Here is a 23516-nt window from a genome sequence, read left to right on the forward strand (position 1 = left end):
AACATTTGGAGCAATACTACATTGTCGTAAAGGTTAGAGATGTGTTTCCTCAATTTAAAAGTTTTATTTTGATTTTTAAATGTTTTTTTTTTAATTTGGATAAAAAAATCCGCGATGTAGTGAAGCCGCGATAAACGAAACGCGAAGTAGCGAGGGATCATCGGATGAGACTGCCTACTTTACGAGTTACAGTGAATGCAGCATTTAGGGGCGTGTCAGATGACGTCTTTAAACTCCAGCATGTTCTCGGCGCTCTATTTCTTCTCTCAGCTGATTATGACGTAATATGCAACAACAACGAGTCTAACTGGGCTGGAGAACCGCAAGTTTTGTTACCCGTTGAGTGGAGCTCAGAGGCGACAGCTCTGCTGCGGCGAGACACACCGTCAAGAAGAGACTGTTGTAGAAACACGGCGATCGCTGTCAACAACCGCCTCATCTTCTGTCAAACTCACAAGGTAGGTCAGGTTACACCCTTAATTTATTATTTGTCCCTCACTCTTGTCCATGTGTGTCCCCAAACACTCACGGGACATCGAAAAGAAGATCTAAGTCTCAATTAGGCAAAATGTACAGGTTGGTTTAACACCGCTGCCTGTGAGTGCGATGCCATTGCTCCCAAAATACACTTCTTGCAGGTCCCATGGGCCTCACGGCTGCATGCGGGGCTCTTGCATCAATTTGGAAACCCCCCAGACCCCCCCGAACACTTGTGGCAATCCACCAGTAAGATGGCATGACAGCCTGAGTGGGCTAAAATAGTCAAACGATAGCTCAACTTGCAATGTATTCAATGTATTGCATTGATAATTATTTATATTCACATGACTGTAATACCGTGTGTATAGCCATTACGGTGACTAAAAAGCTGAATCGTGGTTCCTCCATTGCTTGCATGAAAAGATCTATGTAAAGTAGATTCCCCACAAAATATTTTTTTTTGTGGAAAAAAATTAACCTACAAAAATTCTTCCACCTTCACTGGAATATGTTTTTCTGCCTTCCTTTGTCCAATCCCTCACTCCACCCCTCTGTCACCTGTTTTTATGTCTGCCTTCTTTCCTTCAGTACAAGTGATAAAAATAAACAAGTCAGTTTACAAATGATTCACCTACTTTTGCCTTCTGCATCTCTATTTTATGGATGAAATTTATGTTTGGCCTATAAAAAATTTTTCATCCCAGGAGAGTGTTGGAGAGTGGTGACAGGAGGCGTCATGGTGGATTACTACAACATTTTGGGAGTATCCAAAACAGCCTCTCAGGATGATATCAAGAAGGCGTGAGTGTTGCTGTCTCATTATATTCTTTTGTAATTTTCTGATGCTCGTAATGTTAAGACGTGTAGTATGGTTAAAACATTTAGTGCAGGTTTCCTTTGGTGTCAGAATGCCCTCATCTGTTTTTTTATATTTTTCTATGAACTCAGCTACAGGAAACTGGCACTTAAATGGCATCCTGACAAAAATCCAGACAATAAAGAGGAAGCAGAAAAGAAGTTTAAAGAACTCGCCGAGGCATATGAAGTTCTCTCTGACCGTAAGTCTTGTTGACTTGTAATGTCATGTCATCTGTGAGGCTTGATGTACTTGTGCACGTGATCATAAATTTTGCTGATGTTGTTTTGTACAGAGAATAAACGCGGTGCTTACGACAGATATGGAAGTGAAGGATTGAGACACTCAGGTACAGAAAAAAAATCTTGTTGCTTACCTTAGATCTGCTCTCCTTTTTGATTTCCATTTTTTCCCCTATCTCACGGTGCACCTTCCACTTATTTCCCCTCCTGCTCATATTTTCTATTAAAATGTTAATTATCTCTCTCCCCCCCAGGCTCTTCCTCAAACTTCTCTTCAGATTTCCCAGGATTCGCCTTCACATTCCGCAGTCCAGAGGAGGTTTTCAGGGAGTTTTTTGGTGGCCAGGATCCTTTCGCCAGCTTCTTTGGTAAATAAGATTGGTAATTAAAATAAATGGTTGCTTCCATGTTGCCCATAAATGTTTCATTCCAAAACCTGCATTAGTCTTTGTACATGAAATATAAATGAAGAAAAAAAAAAATCATGAATAATCAGTACAGCATGTATATAAAATATACACACAAATAATATTAAAACTTTCTGGGTTATTTGTTGATGATTCAAATAACAACAAAATCACCAAACACAATAAACAAACAAAAAACACCACCCTGACAATTTGTCTCTCTACTTTCCATTAGATGACTTATCATTCGGGGGTTCGACCTCTCGCCTGGGGCCTAACCGGTTTTTCTCGTTCCCTTCAGCTGGAGGTAAACTCATAGTGACTATGCATAAGAATGATCATTTTCTAAAATTCTAATTGAATTCATTAGTGTTTTTCTTCTGCAGGTGAATTTGCATCTTTTTCATCCATGGGTGGTTTTCATGACCTGGGAGGTATAGGAGGTGGCAATTTCAAATCTGTGTCTACTTCCACCCGCATCATAAATGGCAAGCGCACAACCACCAAGAAGTAAGCGCCTTCCTTTGTGACCATTTCAGATAGACATATTTTGCAATCATGTTTTTTTTAAAAAGATGTTCACGGCACAAAAACTTCAAATCCAATTTGTATTGTACTTAGAATAGTGTGGCCTTTTTTTCCATACACTGAAATATTTTTTTTATATGCGTTCTCTGTTTTAGGATTAAAGAGAATGGCCAAGAAAGAACAGAGATCGAAGAAGATGGTGTGTTAAAGACTGTGCTGATTAATGGTAAGCTCAATCGTGCACATTTTGTGCTGAAAATATTCATTGAGTGTACGTAACATACGTAATTATTTTCTCTCCCTTAGGCGTGCAGGATGAAATGGCTCTGGCACTGGAGCTGAGTCGACGAGAGGGACAGCCTCACCAACCGAATCCCGCAATCGAAAACCGGTTACGTCACGAAACTGGCAGAACTCGGCTCAGCCCGTTCTCGTCAGGCACGCACCGTTCGTTCAGTGCCGCCCCTTTCTACCGTTACGGAGGAGTCGGTGAGAGCGAGCAAGACGAGGACGATGAAGAACTCCAGATGGCGTTGGCGTGCAGCTTGTCAGAAATGGAAGCCCAGCAGAAAGCAGCTGCTCCCGACGTCATATCAGGTGCCGGGGGCGGGGTCAGAGATGTGATTGACACAAGTGCTGAGCACAGAGGGAACACGGTTGTTGAGACACAATATCCAAACACAGACGCTAGCAACAATGTTGTTCCGGTCCAAAGTGGGGCTGCGCTTAGAAAGGATTCAGGGTCTGGTGATGTCGCGTCGCAAGAAATTAGTGACAGCGGTATGAAGCAGAAAAAGACGGTGTGTCTGTGCGTCGTGTGTTAATGCGCCTTGGCTTTTCATTGAATTGAATCGCATTTATGCCCGAAGACACTGAGCCTTATAAACATCATCATCCAAAAGTGGACCACAGAACATTCTCTATTAATACACGTCTGGTTTAAAAAGAGTCCAACAATGTGTTGCCATGCACACGTGCTTAGTTTAAGCAGCACGCATCCAATAATTTAAATCATGGATGCACAAAGAAACCCTATCCTTGCAAATGTGCCAAATCTTCTGGGACAAAAAAAAACCCAAAAACAGCCAAAGAGTATACTTGAAAGAGTTCAAAGCCTTATTCCCAAGTTGAGAATTTTGCTCTCAAGTGCTATCAACAAGCAAGAAGTATTTTTGCATTGCTTACTTTATTTATTTAACGCTGCCACATGATAACTACTAAAGAATTTCTGCAACGCACCTCAAGGCATAAAAAGTTTTTTTTTTTAAATATATGTCTGCTTTATTGTCATTTATACTTCACATTGTTTAAAACGCAATAACAAATAAAAAGGAGATGGCGCCAGTTGATTTGTTTTGTGTACTAATATTTGTTGCGCTCTGACCCGCAGCAGTAATCGTATTCCATATTGAGTATTTGAAACAACATGAAAGGCATAAACAGAAAAGTGCTACAAAAAATGTCAAGTCAGGTTTTATTGCCTCTTAACACTTATACTATTGGGAAGTTGTTCTTAAAAGTTCTTACTTGCTGTTGCAGACTCAGACTTTAAGGCCTTCACCAGCTAACCCGATTGCCTCAAGCTACGCTGTGACCACGCCCCTCATCTTCTGGTAAAATGTCCCAACGTGTTCCGTGTCAAAGCTCCATCTTATATCTCATTAATTTTAATTTATAAACCACACATTTTATTTCTGCTTTTACAGATCAAAGTTCAATGTCTCATGATGCATTTGTCTTCCGTTGCCCAACGAGACTTCTACATGATGAATGGCTCTTACATTGAGGTTTGCTTCGTGTGTATGACTGTGAATGAGCATAGCTACTCCACACTGGCCGGAAAAAACTGGAAAATTAATAATGTCTGGATTAATCAGTTTTGTTCATGCTACGTTGTCAATACTGGACAATAATGTACAGGATAAAAGATGGAAGAACAATTAACGTAACCATTTGAAATCTTTTAACATATAAGGTAAAGCAAGGAAATAAAGTGTTTCCTTCTGATGTTGAGTGTCTTGGACATATCTCCATGATTGCGCAATGTGTAGGTTTGAGGAAAAAGACCAGAATTGAGTCCAGCCCCCCCTGTGAAAATAGAGCCCGCTGTGTACAAAAACACAATTGTAAACTGTATTTATTTTTGCTGCATCACATCACAAATTTATTTATTCATTAAGTCAAAAATACATTTTTTATAGATATTTTATCTGCCTGCTACATGAAATAAATACAATCATCGGAGAGAGTTTTACATGAATCACATAGCTTCACGGAAATTAAACAATTTACACCGAAGATGATTGAGAGAAACGTGATGGTGTGCACTTTTTTTTAAGTACGTAAGTAACACATGAATGTAGACAATCGTGAAGGCAAAGCCAAACCTCACGATAAAAAACATCTAAAATTGACACAAGACAGTCGCATACAGTATTCTGGTCCACAGAAATTCTGAATTCAAACAGGCACTGTATTCTTGTCTTCAGACTGCCCATACTTACCATATTCACATATGGTAAAAATAAAAAAAACAAACGATTAAAATTAAAACATTTTATCAAATAATTTATTATTAAATTAAATACTTTTAATGATTGAACTTCTTGAGTCCCATGATATGTGACTGTTTCGTCCCGCTGGCCGATGTGGCTGTCTTACAATATTTTTGGGTCTTGGTGTGTGTGTGTGTGTGTGTCGGTCGGTGCCGCTGTTCATTGCGGCAAGGCTTTCAAGATGGCATTCACCTCCTCAGCAACGGCTGTCAGTGCAAATTCAAATTGGTCCTGCGTGGGGGAAGCGAGAATAAGAGGAGTGAATAGAAAAACACTGAACAAATTAGACTCAATTATTTGCAAACACATACGTAACTGGTACCTTAGTTTTGACCAAACCGGGTCTCTGGTCTCTGACGTGTTCCAGTGTGGCAGCAATATCAATCTCCTTGACTCCTAAAGACAAGATCAGCCAAAATCTTCAAATCCAGAAATGTATTTGTGTTTGGAAAAGCGACACAAATTATGGCTGAATTATGAGTTAGGTGAAATTTCAGGAGTGAAAAACAAAATAGTGGCGATTGGCCAATGTCTTTTATTGTGAAATAGTTTTCCAAGATAAGATTGAGCTGTATAGTACATGAAATTATGTCATTACTCTACCATCCGCCATTTTAAGCTTCCTGTGATCTATTCACTCTAATCCAAATATGCTCATGTAGGTGCAAGCAGAGCAAACTCACCTTTGGCCATGCGGTTCAGCACCATGTCAATGAGAATGTAAGTGCCGGTTCTGCCGGTCCCATCGCTGTGGTTGCGGCACAGCAAAAGAAAGGTCAGAGTACGCATAGCAAACACCACCATCAATTTATACTGCATAAATTGATTGGTCGCATCCTGTAATTCTGACATTATATGAGGTCGTGTATTCAATTTTTTTTTTTTTTTACCTGCAGTGAATAATAATAGGGCAGGAGCGACCTCTGTAGCATTTATTCACCTTCCTGAAAAGTATCAAAGAGAGGAAATAGAAGAAAAAAAATAGAGCAAAAGCCAGACACAACAAGAGTGCATTACTGACCTCTTTCACTGGACAAATTGTAATAGAGTGAAGTGTTTTGGGAAGGAGATTTATGACTGCAGCCACAGTTACTCGTGGTTCGTGGTTGAATTAAAAGCAATTAGAAAGCGGAGCAACAAGAGGAATGAAAAGGATAATGTAGTCAAGGATGACAAGATGAGATTTATGAGGTGGTGGAGGCGGTTAAATGGCGGGAAGCCCCGGATTCACTGTCCCTCTTGCAGTAGCCAGTCACACCTGCCAATGCTCATTTTTGTGACTATGCAACTGGAGCCAGAGTACTAGCTGCAAACCGCAAAAATGACACTGGGAGATGTTCGAGTACAAACCTGCACATCTAGAGATGTGCACTGGGGTAGAGGGAGAGAGAGGAGGAGCAGTGAAAGAACACAAAATGGAGGAACGGCAATAAGGATGTCGCTAGGTTGATGAGTTTTGTGGTAAATATTGATGATACGTGATAGGACACAACAAGGTAGGAGAAATGTGAAGGCAAAAATGGTGATAAATGACAACTCAACAGGAAAATATTTTCTTTCCCAGGTTGTGTAAACACAACGTGCACATTTGTGTCGGCGTGTTTTCACACCTGCGGAAGTCAAGCAGGGGCCGCGTTGAGGTGGGGATTCCGTCCGCCGGCCAGCTCAGCAGGTGAAATTGCGTTAGGGTTCTCGTTTCTTGCGTCTGGACATTCTTCAAGTAGAAGCTACGCACCAGGAAGTCCTTGCACCAGATATGCTCTGACACCAAGTTCACCTAAGAGGAGAAAGAAGGTCATCAAAGTCGATACGTACAAATCTCTCTAAAATTTGTCAGTACCATCATTGGTCACCAGGGGGAAACAGAACATCTCAATCTTACCTCATAGATATGGTAGAGTGACGAACCCTCATCTGGCCAGTATCTTTCGCTCTGTTTTTGTCCGTCTTCCGCCAGAGCGGACATCATCACGATCACCGTGCAACCGTTCTCCCAAACCATCTGAAGCGTGGTAAGAACACACACATACGGTACGTATATGGCTCTACACACATCCAATAATGATTTGTGAAACGTATGTGCTCACCTGCCAAAAATCTGCCACTGTGTGAGGCAGAGGTCCCTGAGTGGCGATATAGGCTGGCTGGCGAGGGTCATGATCAAACTATCAGTCCAAATGAAGAAAAGAAGAAAATCGTAAGTCTGACAAGCCAAATTTTAGTTCAGATCTGGTAATGAATTTCTCATTGGGAAATTTGGCTATCGTACATTATGTAAAAATTGACTTACAATGAAGCTGGCATTGATGTAATCTTGTTTTCTGGGGTTCACATCTCTTTTCAGCTTCACTCGTGAGTGATCGTCTGCCGAGAAAAAGGTGAGACTGATCAAAAATGAAATTTGATGGATAAACCGATTGGGACACTAAAGTGATAGTGTGCTGAGGCAGAACAAAACACTACTTGAACTGACATGGGAGCGATTCAGCCTGTCTGTTTTTGGCCATGTTGTTGGGAGTTTGAGCCGCGGCCACTGAACTGGGGTCGGCCTGGTAGGAGCAAAGCGCCTCCCATTCCTTCTGAAGGCGGTCCTTGTTACGAAGGTGGTCCTCCATATAGGCCTGATGGAAAGTTGCAGAACATAAGCACATAAGGTTTCACGTCTATTGCCTGTGATCGTGTGTCTGCATACCAGAATCATGTGACCGGTGGAGATGTCCATATTTGACTGGGCAGGCTCCTCACTCCAGGATGGAGTGGAGCTGTGGGTGGAGGACGGGCTGTGCTGCGGGCCATCGCTGAATTGGGAGGAAACGCTACTCACACGGGACGTATCCGTTCCCCGTCGCCCACCGGCGCTGGCTGCTGTACCCGCCACGCCACTGCTCGCAGCGCCCACGCAGTCCTGACGGGACAGAGATGATTTGGATGCCATGTGCTGTCGACATAACTCCTGAATATGCGATAGAGACAAAGGGAGAAGTGGACCGGTGATTGATAGCCAGCTATGGTTCATTCAGCCACTAGTTTTTTTTCCCACTACTAGTATAAATGAACAGTAGTGGAAATATATTAACGCAAATGACCGAAATGAAACGAGCGTCTGAAGGTCAACAATGCCTCACCTGATAATCAAAGTGTGTTTCGGCACCTCCCTCTGGCCCCAGACCAAGTTTGCCATTGGCCACTTGGTGAGCATAATGTCTGAGGCAAGCAATGGCCACAGCCAGTAACAACACTCCTCCAACCACTGCCATGGAAACCACTGTGATGACCGTCCCACTGGAGCCCTGGGAAACCCTGGTTACCTGCGGGAGACCCTGTGCATTTGTCCTCTGGAAAAACACACACACATTCTGTTAATGTACAGTACATAATGTACCTGCAGTTTTACAACATCACGACCTCCCACACTGCTGTGCTTGCACACCAACCTGACATTCATATTAAAAAGCCCTTTTGTTTGATAATCCATTATTTAAGAAAGAAAAAAAATCACTGGTGATGATTCATGCAGGCAGTCAGTGCGGAACGAGGGAATAGGTTAATGACACCTGTTGTCATAGTACCTCGGATCTGGGCGCCACATTGGGGGAGAGGAAACAAAGCACCATGGCAACAAGTGAAATGGTGCCGTGTGAGCTGTGTTGTCATTCGTTCACTCGAGAACATTCAGTGAGTATGAGGGAAAAAAAATGTACCAGGCAGAAAAATGTATTACCTCTTTTAATTGCATTTAAATTAAGTCTAATGAGATTCAATATGTCATCTAAATTAAAAAAACTGTTTTGGTACATAAACCCGAATTTACAGTATTTGTCGAGCACTGTATGGATGTGTGTGTCTATCCTGTACCTCTCCCACACCAGTCTGTAGAATCTTCAGGCTTGTCTCAGACTCCAAGAAATTCTTTTCAGACACTATAGTAAGAAACAAAAATGTGAGTCAGTCTCAACTATCAGGGGAAAAAAAAGAAACCTTGGAAAGCTTCACTTTGAATGTGCGTAAACACAACTTGCGTGGGTGCAAAGCTGCATGGGTATGTTTGTTTTCCTAGTCTCACCGGCTTTATCCGCCACCTCTGCAGCTGTCACATTGTGCTCATTCTGGCGAATACGAAATGTCAGTGCCGGTCCCACCACGCTAGTGACGCAAAACACACATGTGCATATAAACTGTCAAGAGATGTTTGCATGATATATTTGCAAGCAATAAACAAAAACACATCCTACCTTATATTGATGAAGCTGGTGGTTGTCAGGTGCATTTTCTCAGCCAGTAGCTCCACAAGCTTCACACCATCATATAAACTCAGAGGGCTGGACAAGAGATTCTTTATTATGCTCTTGTTTTTAATCATCATTTAAATATTTTTTGCCAGCAGAATGAAATGGCTTCTTCTGACCTCTGGTTGGTGACAATGTAGCCATACTCCTCTTTGGCCCCCGTAGCCTCAACTTGTGGCAGTCCCTCCTTCTCTAAACCTGCTCCTTCTCCAGGAGCAACCAGTGGCATTTGGGAGGCGGACGAAAGGGGGCCTGCGCTCTTCGTCATGGGTGTGGTTACAGCTGACTCAGGTTGGGGGGCTTGAGGGGCCTCAGGTGCAACAGGGAAAGAAGGAAGCTTCTCCGGCTTACTGGACATGGTGTCCGTTTTTAATAGCTGCATCTATTTAGAAGAAAGACAAGGGAAGGGTGACTGACACAAATCAACACAAGGTACATTTTGGGGGGTTGAGACTTTTGCAACTGGTCATACTACTTTAGCACATTATTCCCTGTGCTCCCAATTTAGGTAACTGCAAATCCTTACCTCCTTGAGAGTGACAAGGTCCTTCTCATTTTTATCTGTGTAGAGAAAAAGACACAAAACAAGCTAATCTTATTCAACTCAAATTTCAGGTATTTAGTGGACAGTAAAACAGATTACTTGCTATTTTTTTATTATAATTGTCTAATTAGCTCTGGTATGTCGTATGTAATACCTTGTGTCTTGTCTTTGGCTTGCAGCAGTTGCAGTATGAGGGCTAATTTGTAGAGCTGCTCTTGGCTGAGCTCTTTCGGGTCAACTCCATACTTCTGAAGAACGCCTGACATTTTTTGCAGCAAGCCATCTAACAAAGCTTAAATCAGAATCACAAATATCCAAAGCATCTAGACATGTGTTGCTGGTTTTCCTTACCATTATTTCCTGACTGGGTGCTGTAAACCTGAGAGGCCTTATTTTGAAACGGCCGTTGCCTGTTTGTAGATCCAAGTCTCTCTTCTGTATAGTCTACTGGTATCTCCATTTGAAAGTCATCATAGTAAGGCAGGCCTGAGAATATGTAATGATATGAAATCACTGTATCGAGATGCGTGACAATATCAGTGATGTCTTTACCTGCAGATGCCAAGGAGGTTGACCCACGGTGGCGATAAGAGGATGGTGCAGAAGCCAAATAGACGGACAGTGCCTCCTGAAGTAGTTGCCTATCTCGCTCTCGCTCTTTCTGATTGGCCTGCAACCATGCGGAAGGGCGGGTGTAGCCTCCTCCTCCTCCAATGAGGGATCTCTCCGCTTCTTCTTGTTGCCTGTGCTGGCATTGGGAGAAATATTTGTTAGCAGGTAGTTCTGGTGTTTTTCATTGTAAAGGATTTTGCGGGCTTTCATGAAAAAAAGTTGAACCTGTTGGTATGTGTAAGGGTTGATGGAGGCTCCCTGCATTTGCGACCGAGGAGGCTCGACAATCATGTAACCTGCATAGTTGCCAGCAGGTGCTGCAGACCCTGGCTTGGAGATCTGCTGCTTGGACCTTGCAACCCCCCCAAAAAAACCCAAAAGGATTAGGATGGACACGGAGTGGTGGATTACAGACAAGAGCTGAACTGCAGCAAAGGGAGGATTGAAGGGATTGATCGGACACCTCCGCTTGACTTTTGTTCTGATGGGTGAAAACTTACGGAACATGCGAGGAAGCGTTCGGTTTAGATGATTGGGTGGTGTGAGGAACTCTCTTCAGTTCCTTGGATAGAATATACTGTGTGATGTCATCCTGCCAGGAAAGACCTACATGTGTACACAAAGTATGTACAGTTTAGCCATAAGAAATTATTATTCAATCGTCCAAACTTACCTTGTAGCATGAGCTGTTTCAGGACTTCTTGCATTCTCTTCAATACAGGAACCGTTACTTGGTACTGGACCCGGTCCTGCTTGGAACTGCGACACTGACCAAACAGCCCATCTGTTAAGCAAAATGTTGTTTTGTATGTATTCATGGAAAATAACCCCCCTCGCCAATCCCTGCTTTCTACTTAACTTGGAGTATGAAATATGCAAAGCTTTCCTGATGCAACCTTTCTATCCAGTGTGGCCACGGTAGCACTTAACAATGACTCATAGAACTGAGGTACAGCCCACACATTTTATCCTGATTGCTACAGTAGCCTCAACAATGGCCTTTCACCGTCGCCAATCATTATTTTCAGCATTTTCTTCTTACCTGCAGGCAGCCGCCTTATGGCAACAATATGACAGACGACTGACTTGATCACATATCTATATGTGATTTACACAGACATTATTCTTCACATTTGAATCAAAATCCTGTTGAAATATAATATAATACAATACAATACAATACAATACAATACAATACAATACAATACAATACAATACAATACAATACAATACAATGCAATACTATACAATATAATATAATATAATATAATATATATAACTTATTAGCAAATAACGACAAAAAAAAACAAAAAAACTTTCAGACTGTGATATGAGAAACTGACCAAAACTGAGAGGATATTTTTCTGGCGCAGAGATGACTCACTGCAGTCTTTCTGTACGCCCTCTAAATCTGACACAAACCCGCCTGCTATGGTGACACGGTGAATTGTTAAAGTGAGCAGATTAAAGGGGATTAATGTGTTTTTTTTAGCTTCTAATTATGCATCAAAGAGAAGAGTCTTTTTTTTCCCCCCAACCCTGAAATATACATAAACTGAATGGTTTTGCCTAAATTCTATTTTCTTCGACGTGAGGTTTGGATTTAACCTGCAGAGCAGACAGTAAATTATAAAAGTCAATTTGTAATATAAAATAAATAATGCCATATAATACATTTTGATGGAATATGTGTTAGTTTTTTTATTTGGTAGATTTAAAAATAAAATGTCCAATATGCATCTTTTTGACACAAATGAGGCCGCACACAATTACAAGGATCAAATTGCTTTGCTACTAACGTTTAGCGTTGCTATTCCGAGGCCACAGATTATCTTCCAGTTAACAAAGATGTTATTTAAATTGTCTGTAGCCTGTAATATTGGTACTGGAAAACTGCTCTCTTAGTAGTTATTTTGTAATCGGGGAAACAACTACAAACTGGCCATTTTAAAATTATGCTACAATCATTCACTGTTTACATGGATAATAGAATAAATTTGTAGAGTTAAGGTAGATGCCTCTTTAGCCAAATGCGATCTGGCAGCTGCTGATGTTTATTATCTGCTAGTCAATGTGAAACTGGCATTACATTACATTACATTACATTACATTACATTACATTACATTACATTACTCTCTCTCCCTCTCTCTTCCCATTTGAAAAATAAATGTTCTAGTTTATTTTCATTCAGGAGTTCATATGCAGTATTCTGCGCTACGGCGATGCTATGTGCGTAAATGCAATTTTCACCGAGAAGCACGTAAGCCTGTGTCAGTGACTCATCACTGTATTAGCACAACAACTGTGGGGGTGTCGACCTCAACGTGATGTCAGTGTTGCCATGGAGACAGCAGAGGAGGGAGGTGGGGCTTCGATAAAGCTAATGAAACCAAGATGGGAACGTCACAGTGGGAATCGGACACATAGAGGCATAGAGGGAAAAAAAATCCTTGAATTGATTTGTCTTGATTTTTTTGCTGAGGCCTTTTGTCAATGCAACCACCAGGACATCATAATTGAATGCTATGAGTGTGTGTGTGTTTCTTACCATCTGAGCAAAACTGATCCCTGGAGCACAGTTTTCTCTCAAACAGGCAACCTGATGCAAAAAAACAAACAAATAATGTCCACAGGTAAAATGTGTGAATTCGACAAAGTCCGACAGGGTGGTGGTTTTACACGAATGCACCGTGATGGAAACAAAACAATCAATTACAATATTCACCCAAGTGGTTACAATTCATAAATCCGTTTTCAATATCAATTATTCTCACTAGAATCATGGGTATGTTAGAAGTTTACTCATCCAAGTAGCAACTGCTGTAGGGGTACTGTAAAACAATGTCTTTCTTTAAAAAATGGTACAATTACAGAATTTCCACCATTGAATTGTGATTTTTAATTTGTAAATTTTTTCTGTTGTTTCTCATCAGGTTTCAAGGGGATGATATTTTGCTTTTATGTGAATGAGCAGGTGTTTGGTTTGAGATAGGACGCAAGTGCTTCAGGTAATGTACTGTTATCGCTGCCTGCCAGCTTGCCTTTCTGATTTGCAGCTTTCTGCTCTCCATTTGTACGTGAGAGACAATCAAAATCACATCAAAGTCAACACTAAGCATGTTTTTGTCAAAAGATGAATCATGAATGAATTGTGACATTTGAATTCCTGTCATCAGCGTTGATTGACAGTGTTGAAAAAAATGTCATTAGAAATTAAGTTAAAAATAATGGCAGCCTCTAAAAAGATGTTGAGCACCTTTCACATTTAATAAGGGAAGCAGAATATTAGAAACAGCTTTCATTATGATGCAGCACAGTTCCAGAATTCTTATCAAGACTTGTTGACTATAAGCAAATACTAACATTTTAACCAAATAATTACAGTAAGCCCAACATATGTATACAACTTTTATTATTGAATTTACAATCTTGTAATTTTTACTCAAATTAAATATGAAATCCTGTTTTTATATGAAAATGTATCATATGTATTTTATTTTTTTGTCAAAATAATTCAATAATGATGTAGGGAAATTATGATATTGGCTTGTTTTTTTTTTTTACTTGAAGGCTATTTACTCTACGAAGATATGATCTTAAAAATAGAGGGGACCGAATAAAATAAAGAATAGAAGGAAAAAAACCAGCTAAGGAAAGGTGAACAGAAGCATCCTAAAAAAATGTTTAAAAAAATACATATATGTATACGTTGACGCCAAAGATGCAATGTGGTAAATGGTAGTAAAGTAGTGGCCATATATGGTTGTCATCTCTATTTGAAAAATACATCAACAGAGAATGCAAATGCACTCCTTATCACTCCTCACTTGGCATTCTGTAGCTAATCATCAGCTCCTGTTACAGATAACAATCTACTGTTTGTTTAGCAAAATAAATCACAGAAGACAGAAGCACCACATCGACAATGAAAGTCGCAGCTCACAGTGAAGATTATAATAAAAATAAATAAATAAATAAATTAATTAATTAAAAAAATAATATAAAATTAAAAAAAAAAAACTCGACTATACAGACTTTAAGCATTAATCGCCTTACCGTATCTGTCTGACAACCCCGTGCGAAGCACGATTGTGAGGAGCAGCACAGCTCGCCATGCCCTCGGATGCTGCATGGTGCGTTCAAGTGTCACGGCAGAACAACAAGAAGAAATTTTTGCAGTTTTTTCTCCTTTAAATCCCCATTGTGTACAAAAAACGGCTGCAGAGCCAGTGTGGATGGCTCACATTTAGAGCACAATCCCCCTTGTGGCCAACAAAAATATCAGGCTAGAAATGTCTATATATTTTTTAAATATCTATATACGACTGGTGGCTAAAGGCAGACTGAGCGACTGGCTGGATGCAAAAAGTACATTTTTCTCCCGTTGAGGAGGAGGAAAGTGATGATGCTGAGGAGGGGCGGGGCCAACAGCATCATTGCGGAAACAACGTAAAACCAAATGAAGGAAGCTGCAGGTGCGTCATCTCAGGCTGAAATAGCAAGGGGAGACGTGGACGAAACACAGTCTTGGAGACATTTTTTTTTTATATGACACAAAGTAGATAATTAACCTGTAAGTAAACCAATGCGTGGCAATCAGTTCTTCAACTTCTAGTTTTTGTGCATGTGTAATTGAGTATCTTTCCTGATGACAACTTTTACGCCTTACTTTTTAAAACAAAAAGGCCTACTTGTATATTGTACTCCTTATTTTTTGTTGTTGTTTTTTCCCCCAAGAATGTAAAGAAATAGAGAGAGATAAAGGTTCTGTCTACTGTTAAATTTGAGAATAAAGCACATATGGACATGTCTGTCGGGTAAGAATAGGAGACTACAATTACTCCAGGCTCATAAAAATTGCACAACAGACAGCAATATACATTTTCAAAGCAGCATCCATTTAGAATTCTTTTTTTTTTAAATATTCTGTTGCTCTAGAGGTGCTGACATCCGAAAGGCCACAGTGCTGAGATCTGCAGTATGACATTGCAAACTTAAAATGTAAACGTCCCTCAGATTTTATGCTCAATATCACCTTTGGGGTTACAACCCACCTATTTTTTGCAGCTCAGTTCTTCTCTTACCCTCTTCTACCCTCTAGTGGTGACGTTGGATTGAACTACAATATGTTTTAACTATAGCTGCTTAAATATGAGGCCAAAAATGCACTTTAAAACTTGACATAATGTTAATTATCCCATAAAACACATTATGTACACTTGTTAGGGGGATAGAAGGTTTGTGGATGGCACGGATTGACGATGTGGTTGTCAGGCAGGGCACACAATAAAACAACAATAACAAATGCACTCCACACACGTTGCTTCTTATATTAGAGCGATTACAACCTGAAAACCCATCATTACATTTTATTTTTAGAACCCTATGAAACCAAGAAAAGCCTGCCATTTGAAATGCCAGATTCCTGGCTTTGAGCTTGCTATTCACACATTTGTCCTATTCTAGGGTTGCTGGAGGCGGTGTGCAACAAATGTCCCATATTACCATATGGCTTGATGGAATTGCATACATGCAAGAGGAATTTAATTTCCAAATGAAACAAGTATGTGACAAATGTGAAAATGGGTGTGCTAAGCTGTGCACATGTTTTTTTAATGTATTACATACTGACTATTGCCCTATCAGTTTTACTGTGCATTGAGATGTTGCAATGAGACTGCAATCTACCAGGATGTGCTCTTTTAAGCCGGTGTGACTCATGAATTACCGGGTTTGTTTTAATGGCCACCGCTGGCTTTTTTTTTTGTCACACTGAGTTGCCAACGGCCCCGTGATAGACTGAAATAGATTTGGAAACGCTTTGGATATTACACGTTTGTATGCAATCACCAACACACACACGCAGGCATACCGTCATGCCTTTAAACTCATTCTGTCGTCCTCGTCGCTCTTGTTTGGCAGCTCACCATGTTGGCATGTGTGTATATGTGTTTGTTTGGTTGCTAGGTAACAGGCATCCCACATTTATAACGGGTTACACCAGCTGAGCGCCATCATCCATCTGCGCTATCGGGGTCCCTTTTAAACATGTGATTTTTACCATCAGATTCTCCAGCTCAGTAGCAGCATGTCTAGACATGACACATTGTTTAATCACTAAAAGATAATGAGATCGTGAGACATTTTTTTTTTTACAGAGGTCTCAAACGTGGGCAATTTACAGCCTGCATAATGATATTTTGTGGATCACTACTTGACACTAATGTTCAATGCTAGTGTGGCCCTGCATCTTTTTTTGCCATGTCTATGCCCCGGGCATTTTGTGTGTGTTTTTTTTTTTCTTTTTATATAATGTTAATTTAGATTAACAAGATATGTTCATTTTATAACTGGCGTGCTCAGTTTGGAGGTTGGACAGGGAAGGAGTTTGGCTCCCATGTACTATTATAATTCTCTGACTTGTTTGGGACATGTTTAGCCGTGATGAGATCCGAGAGCTAATTTAAGTTTGTTTTCTGGCTGCCAGAATGCTTCATCGCTGTATCTGATCTCGTTAGTCAGCTCAGAGGTTATTCATTTTGTGTTCCGCGCTGGTGATTCAACAGTAATTCTGTGTCTGAGAAAATTGATGAGAGATGGCTCCCGCTATCATGTCATCAGACAGTGCAGTCAATTCTCTTTATTTCCTATTGGATCATTTCCCTTTTATAGCAATGTAATGAGGACACCATGCATCACCCCTGGAATATGAACACAGTGAGAGAGTAATTAGCATTCAACTTTTTTTTCTATTAGCACTGCCATGAAGCCCAATTAAAGCACAGAATATTTGATGATTACAATATGGATCAATACATTTGCTGTAGTAGTATCAAATTGTGGTGGTCAATCACTTTTATTGGCATTCAATCATCTGCAACTTTTGAAATCAGTTGTAAGGATATCAGAAAAAATAATAATTATTTTCCTCATTTGTGTCAAGCGTTTTGGTACCTGTCATTTCAAATGATCCTTTGGACGTGTGGGCTGGACGAACAGGAATGCTAAAAATAGTGTGACACCACCGGCAGCTGACACATGTGCCTCGTGAAAGACGACTACTGGCAAGGCCACACACACAAGGGCCCTTTGAACCATTGGATCCCCCCACCCCTATAGGCACATGTAGTAGTCATGCTCGGATGCTTGCACGGACTCTATAGGTGCATAATCAGTGCTTGCGTCACTTGTGATTGATTCCCCTCAAGTCTTCATTCCCTCTTTGTGTCTAAGGTATTGACTCTGGAGAAAACCAGAGAGAGGTTTGCTTTTGTGTTTATTATTGATCACATTGCTTCTTTCCAGCAATGTCTATCGACCTACTGTACATTATCACAATAATTTTCTTTTCCTGAGGTAGCCAACACGGTTCTATAGAGTGAAACTCTCTCTGTTGCTTTCACCTCCAGTGGTTCAAACATCTTGTGGAAAGATCAGCTCTTTGTATAATTACAGGCAAGTTAAAGTAACAAGACCTTGTTTTATGACAAAAAAAAATATCTTGTAATAATAATAATATTGTGTTTATTTTAAAAATGATCAATTAGTTTGTTCCCGGGAAGTCAATGCTTACTAATTCTAGTTTGTACTTGGATTTACTTTTAGAAATTCTTTTAGGATAAAGTGACACACAAATAGCATCGTACTTCTGTTGTGTGACAGAGTGGCGTTCCCCTATGGCAAAATTATGTGACCTTCTTGGCAGTAACTCATACTACTCCTTACATAACTGAGGGAGGGCAATGCATGACCCAGCTATAAGTATAGCTACTGACTGGGTGGCAACTCACACTATGTTTATAGAATTGTTTTGATATTATAAAAAACAAAATAGTAGTAATCTTTAGGAATTGGCTTTCAGATTGTCACAACTCATTATTACGTGCTAATGTAAAAAATAGATAAATAGAGTTTTCATGTTCGCCTTTTGACGTCTTTACTTACTGTATACAGTGTTTAGGAACTATCCAACTCACCATTTTGGGTTGTTGAAATGACCGCATGCAAATGAAACACTCAATTATATTCAGGATCCATCTGTCATGCACGCACGCACGCACGCACGCACGCACGCACGCACGCACGCACATGCACAACCACAACCACAAGCAGTTGAAACCAGACTCGCTGGACAGCTGAATAGGCGTCTGGCAATAGGAGGCTAATGGGGGTTAGGAGGGAAGGAAAGCACTGCAACAGCTGAGTGGCTACAGAGGGGCGAGGAAATGTCCAGCATAGGCCTTTGGAGTATGAATGTAAGCAGTCGGAAGTTTCTAAAAAATCCTCCAAAATGTATTTAGCCACATGATATGGGCGAATACCTGGAGATGACGCAATGCAGGTATGCCTAATGTTATGACTAGTGAGTGTAAGTGCTGTCAAAATTATTATGATAAAAGTTATGCAAAAGTGATTTTAAAAAAATGAAGGCAAGGTGGAGTCAGGTGGTAGAAAGACAAAAGAGGTAATGGGTGGACATTGAGGCGGTGTCGTGGTGACGGTGGGTGTGGCAAAGCTACAAATAGCCACGCATGCTGCAGGGGGGTTCTTCACTTGGTTCCTGTCCCATTCACCCAGCGGCTCAGTTGGCTCTTGGCTTCTCGAGCAACTCCACCAACATCAAATACGTCAAACCAGCAGTCATGAGCAAGTCCTACTCCTCTTCCGCCCAGTCGGCCTCTTCGTACCGTCGCACCTTTGGTACTGGTGTTGGTTCATCTCCGATGTCTTCCCTCTTCTCCACTCATGGAGGAGGAGGTCGCAGCTCCTCGAGCCATAGTACTCGAGTGTATGAGGTTAAAAGTGGTGGTCCGTCGTATTCCAGCTTCAGGGTGTCCTCCGGGGGCGCCGGCCTCGGCCTGGGCTCCTCCACAGCCATGCGCACCTACGGCGAGAAACTTGACTTCAACCTGGCCGATGCCATGAACCAAGACTTCCTCAACACAAGGACCAACGAGAAGGCCGAGCTTCAGCATCTCAACGACCGCTTCGCCAGCTACATTGAGAAGGTTCGTTTCCTGGAGCAGCAGAACGCTGCTCTGACGGTGGAGATCGAGAAGCTCAAGGGCCGCGAGGGACCCGGGCGCGTGGCTGAGATGTACGAAGATGAAATGAGGGAGCTGAGGAGGCAAATTGAAGCTTTGTCCAACCAGCGTGCCCGTGTGGAGGTGGAAAGAGATAACCTGGCTGATGACCTTCAAAAACTGAAACTCAGGTAGGTGAGCGGGTGGTTGAGGGCAGTGATAGAAAGCTTAGGCTTCGAATTTGTTTCATGAACCAGTTGTTATATTTTTTTGCTCTTCTAGATGACATTGTTGGTTTAAGAAATGGCAAGTCAGTGTGAACAATAAGTGCCATCTCGAGAAGAAAAATAATACAACTGGTTCATGAAGCAAATTTGAAGCTTCATTTTCCCATCACAATAAATACCTTGATTTGTGTTCTGTAATTTTTCTTCCACCCAGTGTCCATTGTGACAGTTGTGTGATAAACTTGGTGTCAAAAGGGTGTTTTTTTTATTTTTAAAATACAAGTTTCATTGTTTCCTTTCTTCATTGCAGACTACAGGAGGAGGTTCACCAAAAGGAAGAAGCCGAGAATAATCTGTCTGCCTTCAGAGCTGTACGTCAACCCCCCAGTTCATTAATGCTACTGCAATGTCCCCCACTAACTCAATTTAATCTTCCTATAGACAGACTATATATCTGCTCTTCCCTTTTTTTTTTTTTCTAGGATGTGGACAGTGCCACTCTGGCCCGGTTGGACCTGGAGAGGCGTATCGAGAGTCTGCAAGAAGAGATTGCCTTCCTCAAGAAGATCCACGAAGAGGTTTGTTGAGCAGTCAGTTAAATATATCTTTTGTAGCTGTTGACCAATGTCCAAAATACTGTAAATAGACTCAATCGGATGCTGGCACATTGAGAAGTTCAGGGGTTGGAAAATATACACACGGGATATTTATGACACATTTCACAGTAACTCATATTCACTGAACTCCATGATTACGATCTGCTTGAAGAAGCATATGGTGAAGTGCAGTTTTTTTACACCTCAACTTTAACCTTTGGGAAATTCTCAACTGTGGCCTGCTTGAAGAGAGCTTGTCAGCTGTTGTCTATATCAAGAACAAAAAAGAAGAGTATGCATGTGAACAGATGCAATGCTATTTTGGTTGGTCCACAGGGCAGCTGAAAGCAACCAAGCCTTATCAGTTCAAATGTAACAGTTGTGCCTAATTCAATGAGCCTAATATAGTTGTCTGTTCTCTGCTAATATCGTACGTGCCATAAATAATACAATGGCATTTTTACTTAACATCTATGATTGCCATGTGTGTTGAAAATACATTTTTCCTCCAGGAAATCCGTGAGCTGCAGAGCCATATTCAGGACACTCAGGTGCAGATCCAGATGGACATGTCCAAACCCGACCTGACCGCCGCTTTGAGGGACATCCGCATGCAGTACGAGGCGATCGCTGCCAAGAACATCTCAGAGGCCGAGGACTGGTACAAATCTAAGGTAGGACGCGACATTCACAAACCAAATCTTGTTATGTAGATAAACGTTGGTCTGGTATTCTATCGCTCAAATGTCAACCTTCTTTCCTAAGGTCACAGATCTGAACCAGGCTGTGAGTAAGAACAATGATGCCCTGCGCTCTGCCAAACAAGAGAGCATGGAGTTCCGACACCAGATCCAGTCCTATACTTGTGAGATTGACTCACTCAAGGGCACCGTGAGTAGCAAACACATATGAAGCATTTCTTATTTTCTCTCGACTTCTCCACTTCCTTACATCTCTGTTACTCCATAGAATGAGTCTCTGCTGCGTCAGATGAGAGAGATTGAAGACCGCATGGGTCGTGAGGCTTCCGGTTACCAGGATACGATCGCACGTCTGGAGGAGGACATTGCTAAAATGAAGGTCAATATTTTATATTCCATCTGTCACTTAAATAGAACAGCATCCATCTGATGCATAAATGGGAAATCGAGCGCACTTAATCCTTGTCACAGATGCGTTTATTTGCAATCGTCGCAGTGCTTGAATGTTTGGAGAAGGGTGTTTATTTGACGACAGCATTTGGTTTCCAGGATGATATGGCCCGTCACCTGAGGGAGTACCAGGACCTGCTGAATGTCAAAATGGCTCTGGATATTGAGATTGCCACCTACCGCAAGCTGCTGGAGGGAGAAGAGACCAGGTGCGCTATTCTTATATAAACTTGTATATAACCCCAACAAGACTTGCTGCTAACATATATGTTCATATATATAACATATATATATATATATATCAATTTGTTATTTATTTATTATCCCCCCAATGGGCAGCAATAAAACACAAATTTTGGCTATTTATGGATCAGCTTGCAAACAGCAAAATTAACTGTACGGGAATTAAACAAATTGCTGTATATTATATTATAAATATTGTATATCTTTGTGTTTTCTTATTTTCTAGGATCACCACCACAATGCCTCTCCAAACTGCCTATTCCGCCATTGGATTTAGAGGTCGGTGAAACTGTGCGGTCTTTACACAAACATACCCATAAAATAAGCATTCGAAATTGCGGAGGAAGGGTCAAAAGACTAAGTATAACCCCTTACCAAACACGGGGGGTTGCTATTTTCAGCATATTACATAACTCCAATGACCCATACTCACCACTGTGTGGGGATATATGACATGTAACCAACCCTTGAGGCTTGCTGGTTCAACCAACTGGTGTGTGGGCTGAGCCGAAAGTCATAAGTGTCATTAGAATTAAAATGAGGCTATGTTTGTGTATGTCTCATTCCAGAGACCAGTCCCGAGTCTCAGTCCCAGCGTTCCTCCGAGATGCACTCAAAGAAGACAGTTCTCATCAAGACCATCGAGACCCGTGATGGAGAGGTTGGCGCAAGCACACACAAACACCCATTAGAAGTCACTTGGAAATAAACCAGTGGCATCTTTTTTTCATATCCAGATGTAATGAAAATATTTTTAATTTATTGGGGGTGCTAAGTTGATCATGTACCATTTTCCAACTTTTTTCTACTATTTTCTAACTTCTCACAAGAGAAGTCTGCTCTGAAAAAAGAAAGATTATATTAATAAACCTGCAGTCATGCCAGAGTTTTTGTCACGTTCCCACTTGACTGACACAAGACACTTAACTGTGGATGGAAAATATTCTCCAGCATTATCTACAACATACTTTGATCCTTAATGTTGCACAATAAATAGATTCTTAACCAGCAGTCAAACTATTTTTTAATATCTCTCTTAGGTTGTCAGCGAGTCCACACAGCACCAGCAGGACATCATGTGAAAGGGAGGTGATGACATCAAAATCTATTACAATAAGCTGCAAAAAAATGAATAAAAATTAAAAATATAGGCATCTTCCCACTGTTGCGTATTGGTTTATGCCAAACCTTGCAAGCCACAAAGCATCAAAGCGGGTCAGAGCGAATTGTGACGGCACATTTTCCACGTTTTGTCTATGTTGATATGCATTTGTGCGATTGAATCGAGAATGGCTTGTGTTAGTGTTAGCGGCCGGAGCAAAAAATGGGAAGATGGTGGTTAAATATGTCAAGAAGCATCTCTTGAAAAAAGGAACTAAGTCATGTGTGACATTATGATCTTGGCCTTGTGCCGAGAGCGTGTGATTGTGTGTGCATGGGCAACCATGTCAAGCTGCTTCACTCTGACTCAAATAGCACAATAAAAGACATTTGTTACTTGTTCAAAGTTTTTTTTTTTTTGGTCAGGCAATCACCAACTTCGAAATTCTTGTTGCCTGTGCGCACTCAATTTATCATCTGGAACAATTGCTTTGACACCAAGCCTACCGTTTTGCTGTGCACATTCAATTGATTCTGAGAAAACAAGATGATCAGAAACAGTCTGTGTGAACAATAGCTCATTAAGGAGCTGGGCTCAGCTTGAGCCAGATCCACAATGCAGCATGTGTCTGAAGTCATTGGACTGAAAATGTTAGCGGAGAAA

The 23516-nt window shown here is 41.1% G+C and overlaps 3 protein-coding genes across 4 annotated transcripts; 2 read left to right on the forward strand and 1 right to left on the reverse strand.

Moving 5' to 3' along the window:
- The first annotated feature begins 206 nt into the window (after positions 1–206).
- Positions 207–4520, forward strand: dnajb2 (DnaJ heat shock protein family (Hsp40) member B2). The gene is made up of 11 exons (XM_049728132.2): positions 207–458; positions 1185–1281; positions 1429–1538; positions 1632–1685; positions 1833–1946; positions 2221–2292; positions 2372–2495; positions 2669–2739; positions 2820–3110; positions 4053–4126; positions 4220–4520. The coding sequence occupies exons 2-10, from the start codon at positions 1217–1219 to the stop codon at positions 4079–4081; spliced, it is 930 nt and encodes a 309-aa protein (XP_049584089.1). The 5' UTR covers positions 207–458; positions 1185–1216; the 3' UTR covers positions 4082–4126; positions 4220–4520.
- Positions 4521–4634: 114 nt separating this feature from the next.
- ptprna (protein tyrosine phosphatase receptor type Na) lies at positions 4635–14897 on the reverse strand. 2 transcript variants are annotated; one of them, XM_049728089.2, is made up of 24 exons: positions 14568–14897; positions 13060–13110; positions 11184–11294; positions 11011–11116; positions 10736–10862; positions 10451–10646; positions 10250–10384; positions 10053–10181; positions 9881–9915; positions 9474–9736; positions 9301–9387; positions 9132–9211; positions 8924–8988; positions 8194–8403; positions 7761–7973; positions 7542–7689; positions 7359–7432; positions 7156–7233; positions 6951–7070; positions 6679–6845; positions 5959–6012; positions 5752–5816; positions 5391–5464; positions 4635–5299 (listed from the first exon to the last, which is right to left on the reverse strand). In XM_049728089.2, the coding sequence occupies exons 1-24, from the start codon at positions 14641–14643 to the stop codon at positions 5228–5230; spliced, it is 2736 nt and encodes a 911-aa protein (XP_049584046.1). In that variant the 5' UTR covers positions 14644–14897; the 3' UTR covers positions 4635–5227. The 2 variants fall into 2 exon arrangements, with proteins under 2 accessions (XP_049584046.1, XP_049584045.1); XM_049728088.2 differs by having other exon boundaries at positions 7761–8021; positions 14568–14896.
- A 4151-nt stretch (positions 14898–19048) lies between these two features.
- Positions 19049–23258, forward strand: desma (desmin a). The gene is made up of 10 exons (XM_049728105.2): positions 19049–19725; positions 20072–20132; positions 20244–20339; positions 20870–21031; positions 21123–21248; positions 21327–21437; positions 21608–21717; positions 21978–22030; positions 22321–22412; positions 22792–23258. Exons 1-10 carry the CDS (start codon positions 19154–19156, stop codon positions 22831–22833), a joined length of 1425 nt encoding a protein of 474 aa, XP_049584062.2. The 5' UTR covers positions 19049–19153; the 3' UTR covers positions 22834–23258.
- Positions 23259–23516: the final 258 nt, after the last annotated feature.

This window comes from Syngnathus scovelli, chromosome 8 (genome assembly GCF_024217435.2).
Source record: "Syngnathus scovelli strain Florida chromosome 8, RoL_Ssco_1.2, whole genome shotgun sequence".
Lineage (NCBI taxonomy): Eukaryota > Metazoa > Chordata > Actinopteri > Syngnathiformes > Syngnathidae > Syngnathus > Syngnathus scovelli.